This window comes from Harpegnathos saltator, unplaced genomic scaffold (genome assembly GCF_003227715.2).
Source record: "Harpegnathos saltator strain DR-91 unplaced genomic scaffold, Hsal_v8.6 scaffold657, whole genome shotgun sequence".
NCBI lineage: Eukaryota > Metazoa > Arthropoda > Insecta > Hymenoptera > Formicidae > Harpegnathos > Harpegnathos saltator.
Genome location: NW_020230490.1, coordinates 608,384 through 628,513, shown reverse-complemented (window position 1 = coordinate 628,513; position 20,130 = coordinate 608,384). Strand labels below are relative to the sequence as shown.

At 47.0% G+C, this 20,130-nt stretch overlaps 1 protein-coding gene and 1 non-coding gene across 2 annotated transcripts; both read left to right on the top strand.

Annotated features, from left to right (window-relative positions):
- The first annotated feature begins 569 nt into the window (after positions 1-569).
- Positions 570-19,918, top strand: LOC105189961 (uncharacterized). The gene is made up of 6 exons (XM_019844563.2): positions 570-934; positions 15,454-15,523; positions 15,975-16,694; positions 17,036-17,276; positions 17,376-17,466; positions 18,323-19,918. Exons 2-6 carry the CDS (start codon positions 15,472-15,474, stop codon positions 18,431-18,433), a joined length of 1,215 nt encoding a protein of 404 aa, XP_019700122.1. The 5' UTR covers positions 570-934; positions 15,454-15,471; the 3' UTR covers positions 18,434-19,918.
- On the top strand, positions 3,442-3,514 carry TRNAR-ACG (transfer RNA arginine (anticodon ACG)). The gene has a single exon. It is a non-coding gene; the product is annotated as a tRNA-Arg (tRNA).
- Positions 19,919-20,130: the final 212 nt, after the last annotated feature.

Below are 20,130 nucleotides of genomic sequence, written 5' to 3'. Positions count from 1 at the left end.
ATACAATCAGTTGTACATATTTAATGATCGTCACTCGTTTTCGTTGAATATTGCTGTTTTCCCTCCGGTTCGTCCAGTTCCTTCTTCATTCTAATCTATTCGCGATTAGTCAGAAAACTTTGAAGTTTGAAGAAAGCGACGTATTATCTACGATTGTTAATAAAGATGTTAGCTTTAGTCGGGAAAATACTGATCGATGATGCATGTTGTCGACACTTTGAAATTCCGCTTACATCGCGCGACGACTTTTACACGTCCAGCTACAAGCGATCAAGTTTTATGTCACGAGATTTGGTGTGCATAATTAATAAGCAGCTAGTTTATAAATAAAGAAATAGGGGAATAAATGTCGAACGTGCTACCTCGAGAAGAAATCTCGAAGGCCACCAACCGAATGCTCACAGGCGCTCTCGGCAAGGTAGATCGCGCGTTTAGCAAGTTCTTCGCGACTCGCACGATGCAGCGGCAGGGGCAGGGGCAGGGGAGAGGAGCAGCGTGACTCCCGGGCCGGGCAGCCACCTGTCGCGCGCACGCGTACCGAGCGCTCCGCGTGAAGACACCTCGTCGACGGTCGACCGCGAGCGGCGAGAGACGGAACGACCGTCAGTGTCCAAGCAAAATGGCGAGTGTGATGGCGGTTCGCGACGGTTCGCGGCGTGTTTCGTTGACGCTCGCGATTTTCTGAACGGCACGTACGTAATGATGTGATCCACGTGACTCGCGTTGACTTTTGCGGCAAACGTGTGATCGTCGATTGGCGAGTCGAACTGGCCGTCGCGCGTATTTTCATCGGTATAACACATCCGCACGTCCAGCGTGACCAGTGTGTGACCAGAGACACAGTCGATCGGGGAGCAGACGTCACAAACACCCTCCCGTGTCGGACGATCGACGGGGTGACGTCGACGGGGTGCGAAATTTTCCGGAGCTAATCGTAAGCAAGCACTAAAGCACCGTCGTCGCGCGATCGTCTGTCACTTGACACACAGCGTGTTACACGAGCGTGTTACTCGGCGGATCGCGGCGCACGACTTTCGTGTTTTGTTCACACACGGTGCCTCTCGCGCTAGCGTGCGCTTCCTGTCAACGTGACACACCGACGTAAATATCGTCGCGCGTTTATCGACGCTCACGCTTTTGTGGTGCATGCGACGACGAAACGAGTTCTGCGTTATTTTGCGTTCGCGGATAAAGCACGGTTCTACCGTACTATGTAGATATCGTACTATATAAAATTACGCCACGAGTTTCTTCATGGGTATTGTCCTCGTGACACGTTTACACGATCTTTTCCTCGCGCTGATCTACGGTATGTCTACGTTATCGAGAAGACAGACAGAGTCGTACATTTGATTAATTGTTATAATTATGCATGCTATAATTATATAACAAAGCCCAAAAGTAAATACTTGGAGCGAGAAGCGTAAAGTACGAATTAATTAAATGCAAGTTTGGTAACGCTCAACTCTCTCCGAGATGCAATTATTCTAATACGTAGCTTGAGGGTGACTTTCACCAAACTCCGATTAAGCTAATCAACGATTAGCCGACAAAATTACCAGCAACAGCAATTTCTAATTATGTAATTTGTCGTCCACTGATAAGTAAAAAACGTATAACTCTGTTGACAAAAAGAGCAATTGATACCTGTATATACGTGTGTGTGTGTGTGTGTGTGTGTGTGTGTGACACACTGATAGCAATTTAAAATGTAGATGTTATAAAAAGAGAGAAGAAGTTAATCGTTGATTGCCTCAATTAGAGTTTGCTTCAAATCACACACACACACACACTTTGAGAGATGCGAGTGACACGGTAATAGACATATAATTCTAAATATTATATTTTCCACAAGGTCGGAGATACTCTGATTACTATGAATGAATTTTAGTTTCGAACGAAATTCAACGAAAGAGAACGGCTATAACAAAGGCCGTTAAACACATCCATAAATATTAAAATGGCTCTTTACCAGTGGTTTGCTTTTCATCATGTCGAGATTTCTCTGAAAATTACATTATCATGTATTGATTTACTGTTGCCGCGACGGATGTGCACGTTCGTTAAAAAACATGACACGCGTTGAGCACAGCTATCGAGAACTTGAAGAACGTGTAACGAAACACGTTCGAGAGACTCGTTACTGAGACACAAAAATGAGTTACGAAACAATACCGCGTACAATATATATATATATATATATACACTCGTGTTTCCGACAAGTGCCATCTTTTTATATCTCCGATGTTCGAGGCTATAATGAGATTTCACATTCTATCTTGTTTATAAGGAAACCTTAAAAATGACAATAGTCACCGATGTGTGTGCACGATCGCGAATAGCGATGGAACATTACTTAGAGAAATACTCGTCAGAAATAACCCGTCATTCCCAACGTAATTACAGATTTCCTCCTTCCTCGACTGACTTTATTCCCTTTGTGTTTTTCGATAAATACAAATACTCGTGTGTATATATATATATATATATACATACACTGGGATTATATGCTGCTGGATTGAAGCGAAATAATTGAACAGAAAAGCTCTCGACTAAAGCCGTGAGGGTTTAAAAATATACGGGTGCTAGAACTTGGAATAGGAAATTTCGCGATTGGTTGTGCGTTATTGACACGTTTCGCTGAACGACGTTTTATGCGAAAACCGCACGGTTTTGCCCAAAGATCGATGCGTTGCTGCAATTCAGCGTCAGTCCGTGAAATATTTCGCTCCTGCCCAGGAGAAGGACGTCTTTAAACGTAAATTACAACCGAGCGCACAGTGCGCGCATTAAATAGCATTATAAAAAGTTGTCGAGATATTCGAGCTTCTTCAAGTCGTAGCCAACGACACGATATTCTCCGAGCTTCTTTCCCGATCTCTGATGTCCGATATAAATTTGTGTGACAGAAGAAAAGAGACCGAGTGCGATTTTATCGCAAGAGAGCTACATTGTTCAGAGTCGTGCGACTCAATTTGAAGTACACTTGAAGTAACTTAAAGTATTATAAATATACACGAAACTATAAATGAAATTTGAAAAAAAAGCTTTGCTAGGAGACTCTTTCTTGGAAGGAGGACTCGTCCTTGGAAAGTAGGGCATGCGGTCGCTTCAATTCCGTTTCAGTTTTATTCGTACGTATTTAATCTTCGATGCGAGATATGTCTCGAGACAAACGGGACAATTTTCAATCAAACAGATTCAGTCTCATTCGAGTGAAACGCTTGCGAAATCTGCAAAATACAAATTACAGACACGCGACGAATGTAACACAGATTTTACATACATTTGGGAGCTATCGATAAGAATTATTTGTAGCGTTAGCTATACAATCTCTGGTCTATTTTGGACGCACAAAGCTACTTTACATGATCGTCATGTGAGATTGTTTTATTCTTACACTTGTACTAATGTACCGTTTGAACTGTTCCGCAACGAAGCGGTCCTGTGGCGCAACGGATAACGCGTCTGACTACGGATCAGAAGATTCCAGGTTCGAATCCTGGCAGGATCGGGGTGGTTAGAGGTTTCTTTTTTTTTTTTCTAGTTACTTAACATTTTCGTAATTGGTTGCACCATATAATAAATCAGGATCAGGATTATTCGGAAGGAATACACACGACGCACACACAATCGGATAATATACGCAATGCCTAAGTTTGAACGTTATTCAGTTCAGTATTCAGTGTTGATCGTGAAAACAAAAGGCAGATACCCAAAGGCATATATCAACGCTGTGAAAGGTCATATTCTTGAAATTGCTAGATGCGAGATATAATTATTATTAGCAATCGTAGCTTTTGCTTCGCGATCGCTTCGACGAGATTCGTTGAGATCGCACACATTCGAAGGAAACACATTCGCGAAGCGCAACAACACAACGATGTGCAAAGAGAAGAGATTGCAGTCTCAAAGAATGATCAACGACGATTCTACCTCGAGGACAATCGCGGCGCATTGGAACGCGCGGGTCTAAATTGAGCGCAACCAGGAACTAAATTTTTCGCAACGCGAGCAACGCGTTCCTCCGGGGAATGTCCAGAAATAGTCTGCGTTCCTGGCGTGTCGACCTGACGCGCTCGCGTCCACTTCCTTTTCTTTTTCTCCTCACTTCACAGCGAGCATCTCCGTGCTCGTCCGCGCGCGCGCGCGCGAGAGAGAGAGAGAGAGAGGGAGAAACTATGGGAGCGATCGAGGAGCGATTTCAATTCTTTCGCTCGTCTCGAAATTTCCGCATTTTCCACACGTTCGTCTTGTCGTCGAAACTGCTCGAACGTGCCGTTGAGATTCTCATCTCAATAATGTATCTGACAACGAGGAAAAGGCCTGTGTGAGATTATTGAATGTATCGCGGCGAAACCGTCGCCGTCGCCTGCGCGCGTGAAACTGTAACGTTGGCGCGGCGAATAATTATCTGCTCAGCTGTTTCTCCGTCTCACATCCGCGAGGCCTCCCTCCGACTTCCGCCGAGGGTCGTGAATTTCCTTCCGCACAGGAAGTCCCTGTTCCCTTCGTGCGCCGCTCGTCGTGCCACTCTACGTCGTACGACTGGAACGAATTCGAGGCCCGTTCACTTTTCACGTGATATTTAGTCGTTTGCGAGGGCTGACCGTGTCGTTCGGTCGAAGAACCCATTGTCGCTCGCATCGTTATTGTGGCGCGGATCGTTATCGAGGAAACGTAGTTAAGTGAAAGGAGCCTCTTCCTCGTTTCCCTCACGTCGTCTCGAGCTTGCGAGCGGGCGTGAAACTCCAGATGCTACGTACAAATCTCTTCCAACGATACAATGTAGAAAATGACGGCAAAACGGACTCACGACTTTGCCATCATCACGTTGGATGTGCGTCGAGTGTGTGTGTGTGTGTGTGTGTTGCTCGAGGCATTGTGCTTTCCCGTTGTGTCATCGCAGGATAAATCACCTAGCCTAGCGTGAGCCTGCCAATTTGAGTGTGTCGATACACACGTATCGACGCCCCCCCCCCCCCCCGCCCATCAGATTTTGTCACAATGATGACACAGCGGATCATCCAATTCCCGGACGGGCGGAGTTTTCATTTTCTCGCAAACTCCGCTTCAAATCCGGCGACTGTCTCGTGACAAATGTGATAAATGCGGTAAATTCCTCATTCCGCGTGATGTTATCGCTTGTGAATCGGCGTTTAGAGGCGAAATGCTTCGTCGGTTATCGCGGCTTTTCTTCGCGCGCAATGGAGAGTGGTGCGCGTGTTACTATCGCGTCGAGAAACAATCAACCGTTCTCTCTTTCATCCCTCCCCCCCCTCTCTCTCTCTCTCGCGCAATAGCGCCTTTGCGCTCTCTTATCGTTTCGAAATATCAGCGCGCGAAAAGGTTTTACCCGAGCCGAGCGGGTAACTCGTTATTGTACGTTGCGCGTTGGGGCGTTGGGGGACTCATCATCGGAGATTTTGGTCGGCGACGGAAGCAGATGTGCGTGTATAATGTGCGACGCGCGTTGCCGATTGAAGGATATCTATCAGAGCGGGCTTCGTGCCGCGTGACCTACCGAAGCGCAACTGGTAATCCTATTAAACGAGTCCAGTTGGTCGAATATCGCGGCCAAGCCAAGTGATTTAAAGTTGCGCGAGTCGCATTTACCCGCACATGTTTTTCCCATGTTTTTCACAAGCTTTCCTGCAAGCGATCTCGGACTGTCGATTTTCGTCGTGGCGAAATTTGAAACCGCGTTTTGTACACCGCGATCGTTTCCAAGGGGGATCGGCTGCGATGCGTGAACAGCGTGAAACGTGTCTGTCGCGTCGCGCGACGTTCTTCTAGATCTAGAGCTCGAGATTCGACGTGGAGCAACGTCGGGCCGTAGAGGAATGTCGGTCGATTGAAACGTTGCTTCATGATGAAATTAATTTTGTTGATTGACTTGCCAATTACTTTCAATTCAATTAAGATTTTTATCGATTACAATATGCACCAACGTATAAGGTGGCGCGATCTACGCGAGTGTAGATGTGCGGTGCACACAGATAGGACGCGACGACGCGGTGACCGCAGTGAAAAACTGCAATTTCTCCCTTGACAGACGCGGCTTGGCCCGTCTACTTTGCGTATCCGTGTCGCACAGAGGTCGCGCTAATTGCGCGACAGAGGGACTTCGCGGCGGCATGCCACTTAAATGAACCTTCGCACCTGTGTGTGCTTTGACCTCGCGCGCCTGCTCCGAGAGACATGTACGCGATCCGCTGTTTGGACGTCACTCATCTGTCGGATTCCACTTTTCACGCACTACTATTCCTTCGCTTCGATATATTCGTAATATATTGATTGATTGATTGATTTATTTGACGCTCTACGGGTAAACCACCCTTTGGTACGAGTATACATAAAATTGAGATGACAATATAATGAAGATCGATCAAACTTACATATGTAATGAAAAGTATTAAAATCACACATGTCGATAACCATAAAACAATATATACAAAATTATTGAAAAATGCAGCGTAATAATTGTCCGAGAAATCTGCTGCTTTGCGAAAAGAAGCAAGCGGAAAGAAAGGAAAGGGAAGAGCGAAGGCGCGAGACAACGAAGCGAGCAATCTCGATCCGATACGCTGATGCGGATTGGGCTAGACATTTGATTGATTGATCAGTGGTTTATACTTTCTTCCAGAAGAATCCTCCATTAAAGTGAACAGGGTAAAGACGACGGTACACACGCGTGTACCGTAGATCGAGAATTAAAACCGCACCGCTCAATTCGACCGGTGCCATCGATCACGTCCCTTTTTTTTTCATAATTAGATATCGATCGCACCGTATCGCGGCGGACTTGTAACAAATGGCTGCGAAAGCGAATCTTAACTTTCGCTTCAGTTTTGCAACGACGCATGCGTGACTGGTGGCGAGCTAGCAGCTCTCTCGCGAAAAATAGCGGCGTATGCACCACAGCTTATTATCCGTGCGAGAAGTCAGAGATTCGCTTGCACGGTAAATTGCACATCCGAGCGCGCGAACTTAATAATTTTTCCCTGTGTGTAATAAAATGTTGTTTCGTGGAGCGCGCGCGCTCGCCTTGTCGAGAGGTAATGGCGTGAGCGAGTAATATCGGCCGCTGCCGGTCGGTTAATATCACTTAAACGTCGGTTAAAGTAACGATAACGAGTAACAGTCATCCTTTATTGCGTGTACAGCGCGGGTACAAGCGCTGTGTTACTCTGTGAGTATCGTACGTACGGATGCTACGTAAAACATTCGAACAACAAACTGCCACGTGCCGCGCGATGAAGCTCTCTGACGACTGTATAATTAAGAGACGACGATGTTTCGACGATGAATAAAACGATGAAAAATGACGCCGCGGTTGTGCGCGGCTCTCGCCTCTGGACGAGCGACGTGATCGCCGCGTATTATTGCCGTTATCTTGCGCATTATCGCGCGTATCAAGTGTCCATCTGTTGCCGCCGCTGTTGTCGCGACGACGACGGGCAAATCAATCGACAAACAAATCGCAATCGAAGGGGGGATCGAGAGTAATTTTGATGAATCGTGAAGAAATTTTTGACGAAAAGTGACAGCGACGAAGACGAAGACGAAGACGAAGACGAAGGTGTGCACGCGACACAATTGGCGTGGCGAGCGAAGTAAAGTAGAGTCAGAGAGAGAGAGAGAGAGAGAGAGAGAGAGGACTGTTAATGTACATTAACAAGGAGTTCGGTTATGCCGAAGTAACGTAATCAATATGAAAGCCCGTCAAAGGGATTCGCGCGTTACAGTACTTCGCCAAGCCCATGCCGCACTCAGTGCCAATTAAGCGCGTGCAATTAATATTCTCTCTCTCTCTCTCTCTCTCTCTCTCTCCTCTCTCTCTCTGTATAATATTCTCGAAAACAGAGCGAGAGGGATGCCGTCCGATGTTCCGGGGCAATTATTGCTGGACCGAGTAATCGATTAGATTAGATTAGATTAGAAGGCCGCGCGCGATCAATTGTGAATCGCGATTCATCGAGCCGCAACACGGCACGGCACGGCACGGCACGGCGCGGCGCGGCACAGTTCAGCCGGTAAACGATAAACGGTAAAAATTAACGATCGGCCGGAGAAAAAGTCATAGCCGCCGGCCGCGGCGCGAGCGCTTCCCGGCCCCGCTTTCGCGTGCGATCGATACGAATATATAATTACCGTTGCGGATGAACCCGCTCGAACTTTCGATCACCAACCGGCCAAGATTTCATCTTCACTTTCTTCCTTTCACGAGCAGTGTCAGTTTAATCCGCCGGAGAGATATCACCTACGGATAATATATATATATCTCTCTCTCTCGCTCGACGAAGCTCGTTCGCGAACAAGCGAATTCGCAACGTTCAACTTCAATTCTTCGCTTTGTTTCTCGCGCGAGCGAATTCCTCTCTCGCTCAAAAGCCGCCGCAATTGTAATTCGAACTCTTGCGTCAGTCGATATCATCACTGTAGCAAACTTTAAACTTAACCCTTTAACTGGCCCGATTGTTTTACGACTGAAGTGTTTTAAGAATAAAATTTGAGGTTTTTTTCAACTGAGACTATAAGTAGTGATAACCAACAAAAATATCAGAATTTTATATCTACGAAAAAAATTACCTTCCCTTACAAGCAGAAACTACTCCTAGAAGCGAAAAATACGCCTGATCGGTCAAATCTTTTTTTTTTAGTTTTAATAATTTTATATTTATACCTAATGGTTGGAAAATTTTCTCGAAATATAAAATTCATATTCAGAACTTGATCTTTGCATAAAGCATCGAGAGGGAGGGGAATTTTATAGGTTTTGCCTGTAAAATTATTTTCCTCCTGCTTTGCTTCCCTTTCGAGCCGCACAATTGACAACGTCTTTTACTGTTTTCCTTAACAGGCATGTGCTGCTGCTGCTGCTGCTTGTTGTAACACTTCCTGATCCGTCTTCGGTCATCTTCAGTTTCTTGTTGTCGTGAAAGTGAACTAGCCGGCCCATGTTATCATTAAAACTGAGCTAAAAACAGACTAAATCGAATCTACATACAATCTATATACCCCATTCTTTAGAAGAAGAACCTTCACCTTTGCAGTGCAGGTGCAAAGAAAACGAAAATATTTCCTTTTTTGACTAAATTATGGATTTTTAAATGCGTTTCTGTTAACTATAGTTACGGGGTAGCAGTAGGCGTTAAAAGGGTTAATGTGCGATCAGTGACTCAAAATGTGGCCCGTACGTGGATCTCGGTACGTATAGGGATATCGGCTGAGAAAACAGCCAACAAGAGTCTGCAATCTTGAAGACGTGTCTCCGCAAGAAAGGAAACGCGGGCGGTGCACGCGAGCACTGGAAATTATTCTCTCGACGCGAGGCCTGCAGAAGGCGCAGCGAACAAGCGCGTGGAAAACAATAGACTCTAAGAATACGTTTCGTGGCAGGTGAAACTGTTATGAGGAACAGATCGGTCCGTCTGAAAATCCGCCGCGCGCGGCGGTGAAAACTCGCGGCGTTGCGGTGGGGATTTCCATCGTCGTGATGATGATACATCTCGCGATCGTTGCGCAGGATAACTTCTCAGACAGGCGATAAGCGAGCTCCGCCGCGAGTAACAACAGCGACATTTGTTGTATAACATTTCGAGAGATCTCGAACGGTTTTTAATCTCCGCGGCATGTTTCGTCCGGTGGCGGCGAAGTCCGGCGGCAGAAAATTCGGCGGATGTTCACACAATTTTATGTATTACGTAGACACGCAAAAAAGTGCCTTTGAAACATGTTCTACGCGTCTCGCGCGTAGAACTTGACGCGACGTTTATACGACCTTTTTAATCTCGTTACGATTTATTAACGTCTTTCATCTCTACGCATCTAACTAAAAGGTATACTTCAGCATACTTTAAGTCGCGCCAGATTCGCTCACTCGTGGCCGAGATTCTCACATGTGATACACTTTTACGTAAGATTAATTGGGCAGAAAGAGGCGATCTCGCGCGTTGTTCCACAATAGGGACCGTGTTCCGAAATGCGGTGAAACTACTCCGGAGGAAATTAGATTGCGATCGGAGTGTGTGAAAGTTTATATCGTGAATATAATATCGGAAACAATATCGGGCGCAACTAAATTCCACCGCCCGAACAGAGAAAGAGAGAGAGAGAGAGAGAGAGAGAGAGAGAGAGAGAGAGAGAGAGAGAGAGAGAGAGAGAGAGAGAGAGAGAGAGAGAGTGAGAGAAGAGAGGAGAGGCTATGACGTACCTTTAAATGCGTGATTTCATTCTTTCTGCTTGGTTGCATACCGCCGCACGCCAATTACTTTCGGCTTGACTGCATTCTTCTAATTTGATTCCGCCTTGTCTTCTTTCTTTTTTCTTCAAGCGCAGATTGCTCGTGAAACGACACTCCAAATAGATTAGGTTGTTGCGGCGCTGCATTGTACGAGGTGGAGAAAACGCAAGCTCTCCGAGCTTGTGCGAGCTTATGTTTATCTGCATACACGATCCTACTGCGCCGACTGCGTTTCTTCGGGTCCTTTTTCTTTCCTTTTTGCGTGTGGTACATTGAGCAGTTAAGCAGTAAGAATCATACAGAAGACATATACTAAATACATATAAAAAGCACTCCGATATACCTATATATTGTCGCGTGGCGTTAGTCGTTCATCTTTCGCACAACACACTCGGTGGAGTCGAATGAGAGACGATTCTCGATCTGGCGCGAGTAACCAAAGCTTGCAAGGTGACAAATCATTTTTTACACTCGCTGTGAATGTCTGCTGCGTGTGATGTCTGCTGCGCGCGTTATGTAAGGTACAGCGCGGCTGTTCTTTATCGCTTTGCCGACGGAAAAATGCACCGATAAAACATTTCGCGCAGTTGTGCTCGGGTAGTTTGCATGCGGTAATCTTTCACCGTCCGATAAAGAAAAAAAAAAATAAAATAAAGAAAAAAAGAGCGCGGTAATGAAACACGCGGAAAGACAGAATAGAATCGTCTTGTGGGCCTGAAGTGGGACGCCCCTTCACACAGGGACGCTTGATGAGAGAGAGAGAGAGAGATACAAGGACGTTGCGTCGCCGCATTCGTTGAATCGCTGAAACGAATGTCCCTTTCGCGCGGAATGGACCGCGCGAAATTACCTTTGTTAACAACATCGGAAAAGACCGAAGTGAAGAGCCGAATAATCAGTTGACGGCCATTAGCTTCCTTTGCCGCGCCAATGCGTAGTAGATCGCTCGATAATTCCCCGTGATATTTCGCCGTGAATTATCCAAGACTCGTCGGCGAGTCGCAATTCACTTCCAAGTCCTCATTAGTCTCCCTCTCTCCTTTTCTCCCCACGAACCTCGCACTCATCGATGTTCTCTCTCTCTCTCTCTCTCTCTCTCTCTCTCTCTCTCTCTCGTCCTCCCCGAGTCCCTCCGGGACGCGATAAAGCGTCTCACAGACAACACAGATATAACATAACTCGCGAGTGGAAGGCAGGAGGGCGTAATTAACGAGACACACCGGAGACACTCGCTGATGTAATTCGAGTGTTCTTACGTTGAATGTCCAACTCGGATTAACCTTCGGCCGAAGTATACATGGAAAGTGAATCAAGTGCGAAGAAACGAGTTTCCATTCGACACTGGTAGACCACTTTTTACCGCGGTCGCGGATCGGAGATCGCGCCTCGATTGAGAAACGATTCTTCTACTACCGGCTGCGCTCCAACGATCGCGCGCGCGCGCGCACTTTTCTCTCTTCCGAATGTTCGGTCTCTGAGGAAATCGAAAGGAACAAACGGTGATGAGACGGAGATCGAGACGGGACGACGGGACTCGCGCGCGATTTTTCATCGAATTTTCGGCAGGCACATCGCGTGCGCGCGCTGCGTGGCCGCCAGTCAAAGTCAAGGTTTGTGAAAATTGTTGCGAATAGGTGGGAGGATTAATTACCTGCCTCGCGGTTGACGCGGCTACGTGACCCGATCGCGTAATTCGACGATAATGATATCACGCTCGGTAAGTCGCATCGTTCGTCTTTCGACCGCGGATAAACAAGCTAAAGGCTCTCGTCACGTGTAGGACGGAGCTGAGGTGAGCGGATCTCGCGACTTTCGCGACGTTGCGGCAAACGTGTGTACGATAAAAATGATGCGGAACTCTCTCGCGGAAACTTTGACCGCGTATTAAACGCGGTATCATCGCGCTCGATGATTTGTACGAACTTTGTACGCGCGATGCACGGACTAGTTTTGTCGATTCGATTGCAGTCGGTTATTGAACCTCAGCCTCTCGCTCATGCCGCCGGGCGCGAACCGCAAAACGGCCATTTTTTTTCACGAGCTTTCACGAGGTGCACGTAAAGCGGCACGCAATAGCAGCCAATCCATTAAATCAATTGGCTATTTGGTCTGAAAACTAAGTAGAACGTAACGCGCGTACGTGTACGTGAAGACGGGCGTTTTCCTCTTCGGATTCGGCAGGTATATATATATATATATATAAGTTTGCGCGAGTTTGCGCGTTGATTTTCAAAACTGCGCAATTTCGCGCAATTACACGCACGCGCGCGAGCTTCCGCCCGCTCGAAAGCCGAACCGCGCTGCTCGGCGCTCCGTGGGTGTTTAATATTGAATTTTTACAGTTTTCCCAGTCCGAGGCATCCGACGAGATTCTCTCGATCTCTACAGAGTTTCACACGCGCGCGCATATGTAATTATCCGTTCGAAGGCTGTCTCATTTTCCACGTCGAAGCGATTTACGTGCGATCAATTCGAACGCGCTAACGCGAACGACGCTAACAATGGGATGCGCGGTTGTAATTAGGCACATCTCGCGTCCTTTCGGTCTAAAAGCGAAGTAGGGCGAGGCTCACTCGCGGAAACGAAGTTACGTAACGTACATGATACGTACGCGATATACACGCAGTGCGTTTTGCTCTCTCTCTCTCTCTCTCTTTTTCTCTCTCTCTCTCTCTCTCTCTCTCTCTGTATCCATCTATCTATCTATCTCTACCTGTCTTGTCTCGCACTTTGTGCGCTGTGCGTGTACAATTTCACGTTTTACGGTGCGAGCAAAGTTGGCGATTGTGCTTGCGCGAAACACGCTCCGTGCGCGCGCTACGTTCCGATTGTTTCGTGTTCGAAGGGATAGATCGTATCGGTGCGCTAACGTGACCCAGCATTATTTATCCGAAATGAAACGCCGCGTCCTGTAATGCCGCGGCTACAAACGGCTATAAACTAAATCCGCATTCAATCCTCCGCAAATTTGCGGGGGCGTCGGCAGTATGACCGGACCGGTGTTTTACTCGCGGACACCAACGGGGTTTCAGCAGCAGCCGTCATAGGGCCGTCATTGAGCCGCAATTTTGCTAAACAACAGCGTAAAAAGTATCGCCCACGTGTTGGCGCGATTTCCGCGCGAACGTCCAGCTGACGTCCAGCTGACGTCCAGCGCGTAACCAGCTTGTCGAGTATTATCCCTTGCTCTTTGTGTCGGAGGATATTTTTATTAAACAAACTACACAAAATACACCGTGCACTCGGACGGTATTCGCGTCAGCAAAGTGCACGTTTATTCGAATATCTTTTTTAACCGTACAACAAGTGGGAGGCTTTTATTTTGGAGGAGGAAAGTCTTCGATCTCTCCTGTCTCTCGCCTCTTTGACGTTTGCGGTCACTTCGTTTATCGAGAACGCGCGTGTTGAGAGAGCGTCGCCGCGAAAAAGATTTTTAGCCGCAGCGGACACACGCATGTGAATGAAATCACTCGTGGTGGTGGCGGCGGGTGCGTTATCAGGCAGACAAGACGTTTTGTTGTCTCTCGTCGCTCACTGCCAGGTCTAAATTCGACGAGAGAGAGAGAGAGAGAGAGAGAGAGAGAGAGAGAGAGAGAGAGAGAGAGAGAGAGAGAGAGAGAGAGAGAGAGAGAGAGAGAGAGAGAGAGAGAGAGAGAGAGAGAGAGAGAGAGAATATTGCGACGCCGTTTCTTTCCTGCCGACTTTGGCTCACCACCGAGAGCCGGATCCGCGCAAAGGTGCGACTGGTCACAACCGGGGGAGCATGACCGGCTTGGCTAACTGTACACCGAGTGTGTCTCACACGCTCCTTAAATCTGCGACCGCGGCATTTTGTTGAAGGCGCACCGCTCGGATACGCGTCTCGCTTCAGCAGCCGGGATTTTTGAGGATTTACTACCTGTGCTACCGCTGCGCGGCGTTTCTTTTTCACGCGGTCACGCCTTTGTCCGCTCCTGTAAGAAGAACGAGAAACGTTGGAAGCGTTTATGTTTCCACGAGTGGAGTCTCTCTCGCGGTCGATCTCGCGTGGCTTTGGTGCCCCGGTGCAATTTTTTCCTTGACTCGCTCGTGTGTGTGTGTGTGTGTGCGCGCGCGCGCCGTACGAATCGTCACGTGTTTCCTTCCGATTGTAGTTAAGCGGCGTGTAGGTCGAGATCCTTGGCCAACGCCGCGAAATACTATTCGCGGCACGTCGCAGGAGTCGCAACTGGTTGCACGCTCAACAGAGCGTGACCGTCGCACTATATCCCGCTGTTCGACGTATCGCATCTTCCCGCTACATTTTGCGCAGGCAGGTTCACGCAGGTTTGGCGCACAAACCCGTGAACGCGCACGCTACCCCGCCTAACTTTGTACCATCAAATGCGACGCCACTTGATGACGATGATGTTGTTTTCATCTTTCGTAAAAGAAAATGGCACGCAGGAATGAGATTAGTCCGCGTTGCGTATACATCTCGTACGGTGTTTTGCTCGCAACGGAATTTTGCTTCCCTTCCCCTTTTTGCATCAGCAGACTCGTTGCGCGTTTTGCCATCTTGCTAGCATACGCACACGCACCGCACACGCACCGAGACGCCGCAGGCGATTCTCTCTCTCTCTCTCTCTCTCTCTTTCTGAATCGCGGATGCCGCCGGCCGTGCGAGTTAGACCTGAGATTACGAGTACGAGCAGCCGCGTTGTGAATGCTGGGCGATCCTTGCCGGAGAATTCGGCGACGCATCGATGACGCGCCGCGCCTCTCGGATATCGGTTAAATCGGTTAAATCCGATTTAACATTTTGCGACAATGTCGCGCGCGACAAATCAGTCTTCGAGTACGAGTACGAAGGATATTTCGTTCGGACGGTTCTTCGCGCAGTCGGTTACCTCAGCACGCAATCGCCGCAATCGCTTACCTTACGAACTGCGGGAACTGTGCGGCGCGCGGTATCTCGCTTTTAAAATTCCTCCGCCACAATGACTCACGGATTCCGTGATCGAGCAAGTCGACCGACCGCGGATTACTCACCTTACCGGTTCTCAATAGTTCCTCCCGCCCAATGACGAGATGATCGACGTCCTCGCTCGTCCGTTCGTTCGTTCGTGCGAACCTACATCTACATCGTGAAACGGCGCGTCTGTCGATTTTGACTTTTGACTTGAGTCGACTTGAAACGAGCACGACTAATTGTCCTCGCGGTTACATGGACGCATTTGTATTTGCAGATACACCCAGATGACGCAATGACGCTACATTGGTGGATGCATTGGTTCTGGGTTACTGCGCAATTTCTCGGTGAGTCATCGGGTCGGACATTTGAACATTTAGCACATTAACACGACGATAAGCCTGTCTCTCGAACGCACGCACACCGCGGTACCTACTACTTGCACCAGTGGCGGTGGTACAATCGTTTCTTATACTAGACACACATTCCGCGTCCTTAGACTCGCTCGCTCGCTCGCTCGCTCGAGAGAGAGAGAGAGAGAGAGAGAGAGAGAAAGAGAGAGAGGGAGAGAGAGAGAGGGAGAGAGAGAGGTCAGCAGAGAGGTGAAACAAGACAAACGTTAGATAGTAGATCGTCCTCTTCTCCAGCACATCCTACGTCCGAGAGCCCGAGGCTTTCGACCGGAAAGACTCGCGAGACAATGCTTTTTACAATGCTTGTGCGATGTGCATCATATAATAAATCGTGTCTTGTGCACTTGTAGCACTAATAATAAGCACGCGTTATTCTCTCGCACAGTGATCCTCGGAAGCCCCTTGGCGTCTACCACATCGGACCCCATTCACCAGCCGCAGCTGACGTCCTCGTCGATCGAGAGCGAGGATACCTATCGTACTTCCAAGTCACCAGCCAGAGCGAGCTTCCGCATCGCCAAAGCCATCGGCCTTTACCCGCAGACAAACACGGCCGTCGTGTTAGACAGGCAACCCATCACCACCGTCACCTCGGCGTCGCTGGAACGCGCTGGAAGCACCGTCGAGCAGCCGAGCATCCGCGACGGCGAAACCGCCGCCGCCGCCGCCGAATTGACCTTCCGCGGGAACACTTCCAACGTCGAGACCGCTGGCACAATTGTGCCGCAGCGCGCGGCCGAAAACGTCGAGAGGATCAGGAATTCAACTTCGAAGAAGGACAGCAAAATCAGGTGGGTCCTGACGACGAGCAAGTCGGCTGGATCCAAGTACGACCAGGAAGAGAGGAACCAGTCGAACAGCGCCGGCAGAAACGTCAGCTTCGACGAGGTCGAGGATCTCACGGTGTTACCTCTGCAGGAGGAAATGCCCAAGGCAGACCCGATGTTGAACAGGACGAGGTCCGCCTTCATGGCGTCCTTGGCGGTCGGCGGCGCTGGTAACGCCGCGATCAGGACGTTCAATCGGTCCGAGGATGACGTCGACATTGGCGAGGAAGTGGCCCAGACGCCGCAGCATCTCGCTACAGCGGCGTCGATCCTCGAAGGTGAATCTCTCGAGCGAAAATGCATGCGAGCATTATTATTATTATTATTATTATTATTACAGCGGGAACAATGTCGGGGGCGTCCCCAGTTAATGATTATGATAATGCCACCTCGAGTGATTGTGATTAACATTCATGATTGTTTCAATTAACTTGTCGACTTTCACGCCATTAGCAGCATGTGTCGCGGTCTCCTTCTTCCTTTGCTTGCTTGCTTGCTTGCTTATTTGCTAATTCGCTCTAGTTTCCAGTTATACATATTTAATTTAACGTGCTATTTAGTAGACGCGGGTCTGATATTCTTCGTAACGATGACACGTGCACTCGAATGAAATGTGCAGTTGGCGTGAGCGAATCCACTCGTTTGAGCAGAGCGAGGAACACTTTCATCACGCAGCACTTCCAGAGAAATCAAGTGCAAGGAGACAATCAGTCTGCCGATTACGTTGCCGATAATAACAGCGACAACGCCAAACAAGGCTCGACGAGATCCGCCGCGGATATAGCCGCTATTACAGGCAGTTGTTTAGCGACTGTGGCCCTGCTCAGTACGATGGGTAGTCTTGGATTCATTATGTACAGGTAATCAACTCGTAATGCATCTTTAATCGCGCTCGTTAAGTGCCTGCATCCGCTAGTGCGCGCGCACTCGTTGTAGCCTCCTCTCTTCTTTTGTTTCAGGCGCAAATACTTGAATCCTCCGCAAACGTTGAACAGTGATAAATGCAGCAATCCCGATAGCTCCGGTTACATCGATGATTCCACCATTCGCGTTAGTAGATTGTCACCGATTTATTCATGCGGATATCTCTCTCTCTCTCTCTCTCTCTCTCTCTCTCTCTCTCTCTCTCTCTCTATATATATATATATATATACATATATATACATATATATATATATACAACACATCACTCAATAAGTTCGTAGGATGACATATAAATGGCGCTACTATTAACAAATCCATATGATTTTTAGGAAGTACTAACCTTCAAATGATACGTGTCAAAATTTCATGACAATCAGACGTTTAGTTCAAAAGTTATAGTGGTTTTAGTGACGCACGACGTCGACTCGTTTTAGCAACGCGTCGACGATTCAGCGGGCTGTTTGGAGCTGTTTCAGCGCAATAAAAAGGATTTGTTGATGCGGTATGTGACAATGGATGAAACATGGATCCATCACTACACTCCAGAGTCAAATCGGCAGGGAAAGTTCCAGGGAAAGAGATTTGGCTCCAATGAAGAAGTGATTGCCGAAACTGAATCCTTGCTAAAACGAGTCGACGTCGTGCATCACTAAAACCACTGTAACTTGTGAACTAAACGTCCGATTATCATGAAATTTTGACACGTATCATTCGAAGGTTAGTACTTCCTAAAAATCGTATGGATTTGTCAATAGTAGCGCCATTTATATGTCATCCTACGAACTTATTGAGTGATGTGTTTATATATATATGTATAATATTTCTATATAATATCTCTCTATATATAATTCCGAATGGGATAGATAATTGTCTGGATAATAAAAGAGAAAAAGTCATTTCGTTAAAACAATTAATATAAAGATATGTAATGAGAGACGAAACGTTGCGAAGGAAGCTAAAACTCTCGCTTTTGTTTACACAGGACAACTCCGAGGAAATGTACAGTTTGGATAACGACTCGTTCCTAAATTCGCTGGAGGCGATGACAATACAGAATTACTGGACAGACAGTGTGAAGCATACGAAGCTATGACAAAAAAGGATAACTCATCCCGGAAAGAGAATCGAATCGTTCAACATTTCCGACGGTGAAGCACACGAGCAAATCTCTCTGCTCGAGCAATAGTACTTAGACACACGTCCGGGACGGTACGGCTGTGAGCCGCGCGACGAGTCCCGTCGCCAAACACGGTAGGTGCGCGTCGCACGAAAATTCACTTGTCCAGTCCCGGCGGGCTGCGTCAAGTGGCTCGATACGTTGTTACCATTTTGCGACGCGGCGCTAGTAATTGCAGATCAAAAGTACGGAGCGCGATGTATCTGTACGTGTCGTTTCTCGGGTGTTGATTTACGTCACTTCCATCGTCTCTATATTTTTCTACCACGCATGCAGTTGGCAAGGTCGCGCAGTTAGGCAGGAAGTGGCGCAACTGTCCTTCAAGTATCTCCATTAATGATATAGTGCAATAAATGAGATGAAGTCGATGTACTTTATTATTAAATTAATGATTTGATAATGATACCGCTCTAGAGAAGTAAGTACAAATAAGACTATATATTAGTCCATTGCTAGAGTTCCCGCTGAGATAAAAAAGTAAAGAAATAACTTAATGAGAATTGCGAAGATTAATCCTTAGAGAGGAGTATTTAAAGTACAATATCTTGAATGCGAATTGGAACTCGTATGTACAATTGTACTTAACAATGTCTTTTTGATCTTGAATCGCGCGCGCACGCGCCAACGCCAGTCTCTGTTACAATTCCACTTCGAAATTACATCACGATTCAGGCGATTAGCACAGCCATGTTTGACAGTCGCTTCAATCAGATAGCTTAAATATTTTCGAATATTACGGATTTACGAACGAGAGATCGGACCAAATATATACGTAGATCTAGCTTTATGCCTTCATGACATATCCAGCTGAAACGATTGATTCATGTTTTCCATTACTAAGTCTAGCTTGTACTTATGTACATACATACACGCAATCGTAACGTTTTATGTATAGATGTGCAAATCCGATGTCGCGCCAGCGTGTGTGGCGTGATTAATTTTAAGTAGCTTTAGCGTCTGTCGGCAGATATATTTCTATACATCCGAAAAAAGCGGGTAAAAAGACACAGAGAGAGAAAGAAAGAAAGAGAGAGAGAGAGAGAGAGAGAGAGAGAGAGAGAGAGAGAGAGAGAGAGAGAGAAAATTGTGATAGTTCGTGGCGTCAAATGAATGTCAAATTATCGTCGGCTCTTTTATGGTAACGGTGTGAATAAACACACACACACACACACGTTCGTGTATTATACACTACTGCCGTCTCCATCTTCACTCGGGAATTTTGTTTTGAAAAAAACGCCCGGTTGTTTCGGTTGAAGTTAATTGGCGGAGAGATAGTCGTCCAAAATTGTTGTGAGTTCAATATTTACGATGCTTATTTTATAATTATTGTACATATATATAATATAAATATAGTTTTAATAAATAAAATATAGCCTAGCCAGTAGAGGCGGAAAACTATTATATATTGATATATATTGATGGCACTATCGACAACTAACGATAACACTGACACTGACGATGGTTTTTGATAGTTTTTTTTCTTTTCTCCTTCATAATTTCATTTTCAAGATAATAGTTTGTGACGAAATATTCCAGAAATTGTTTGGTTAACAATTGTTTAATTGATTTCACTTGTTTGGATCAACAAATAAAGTTTTAAAAAGTATATGTTT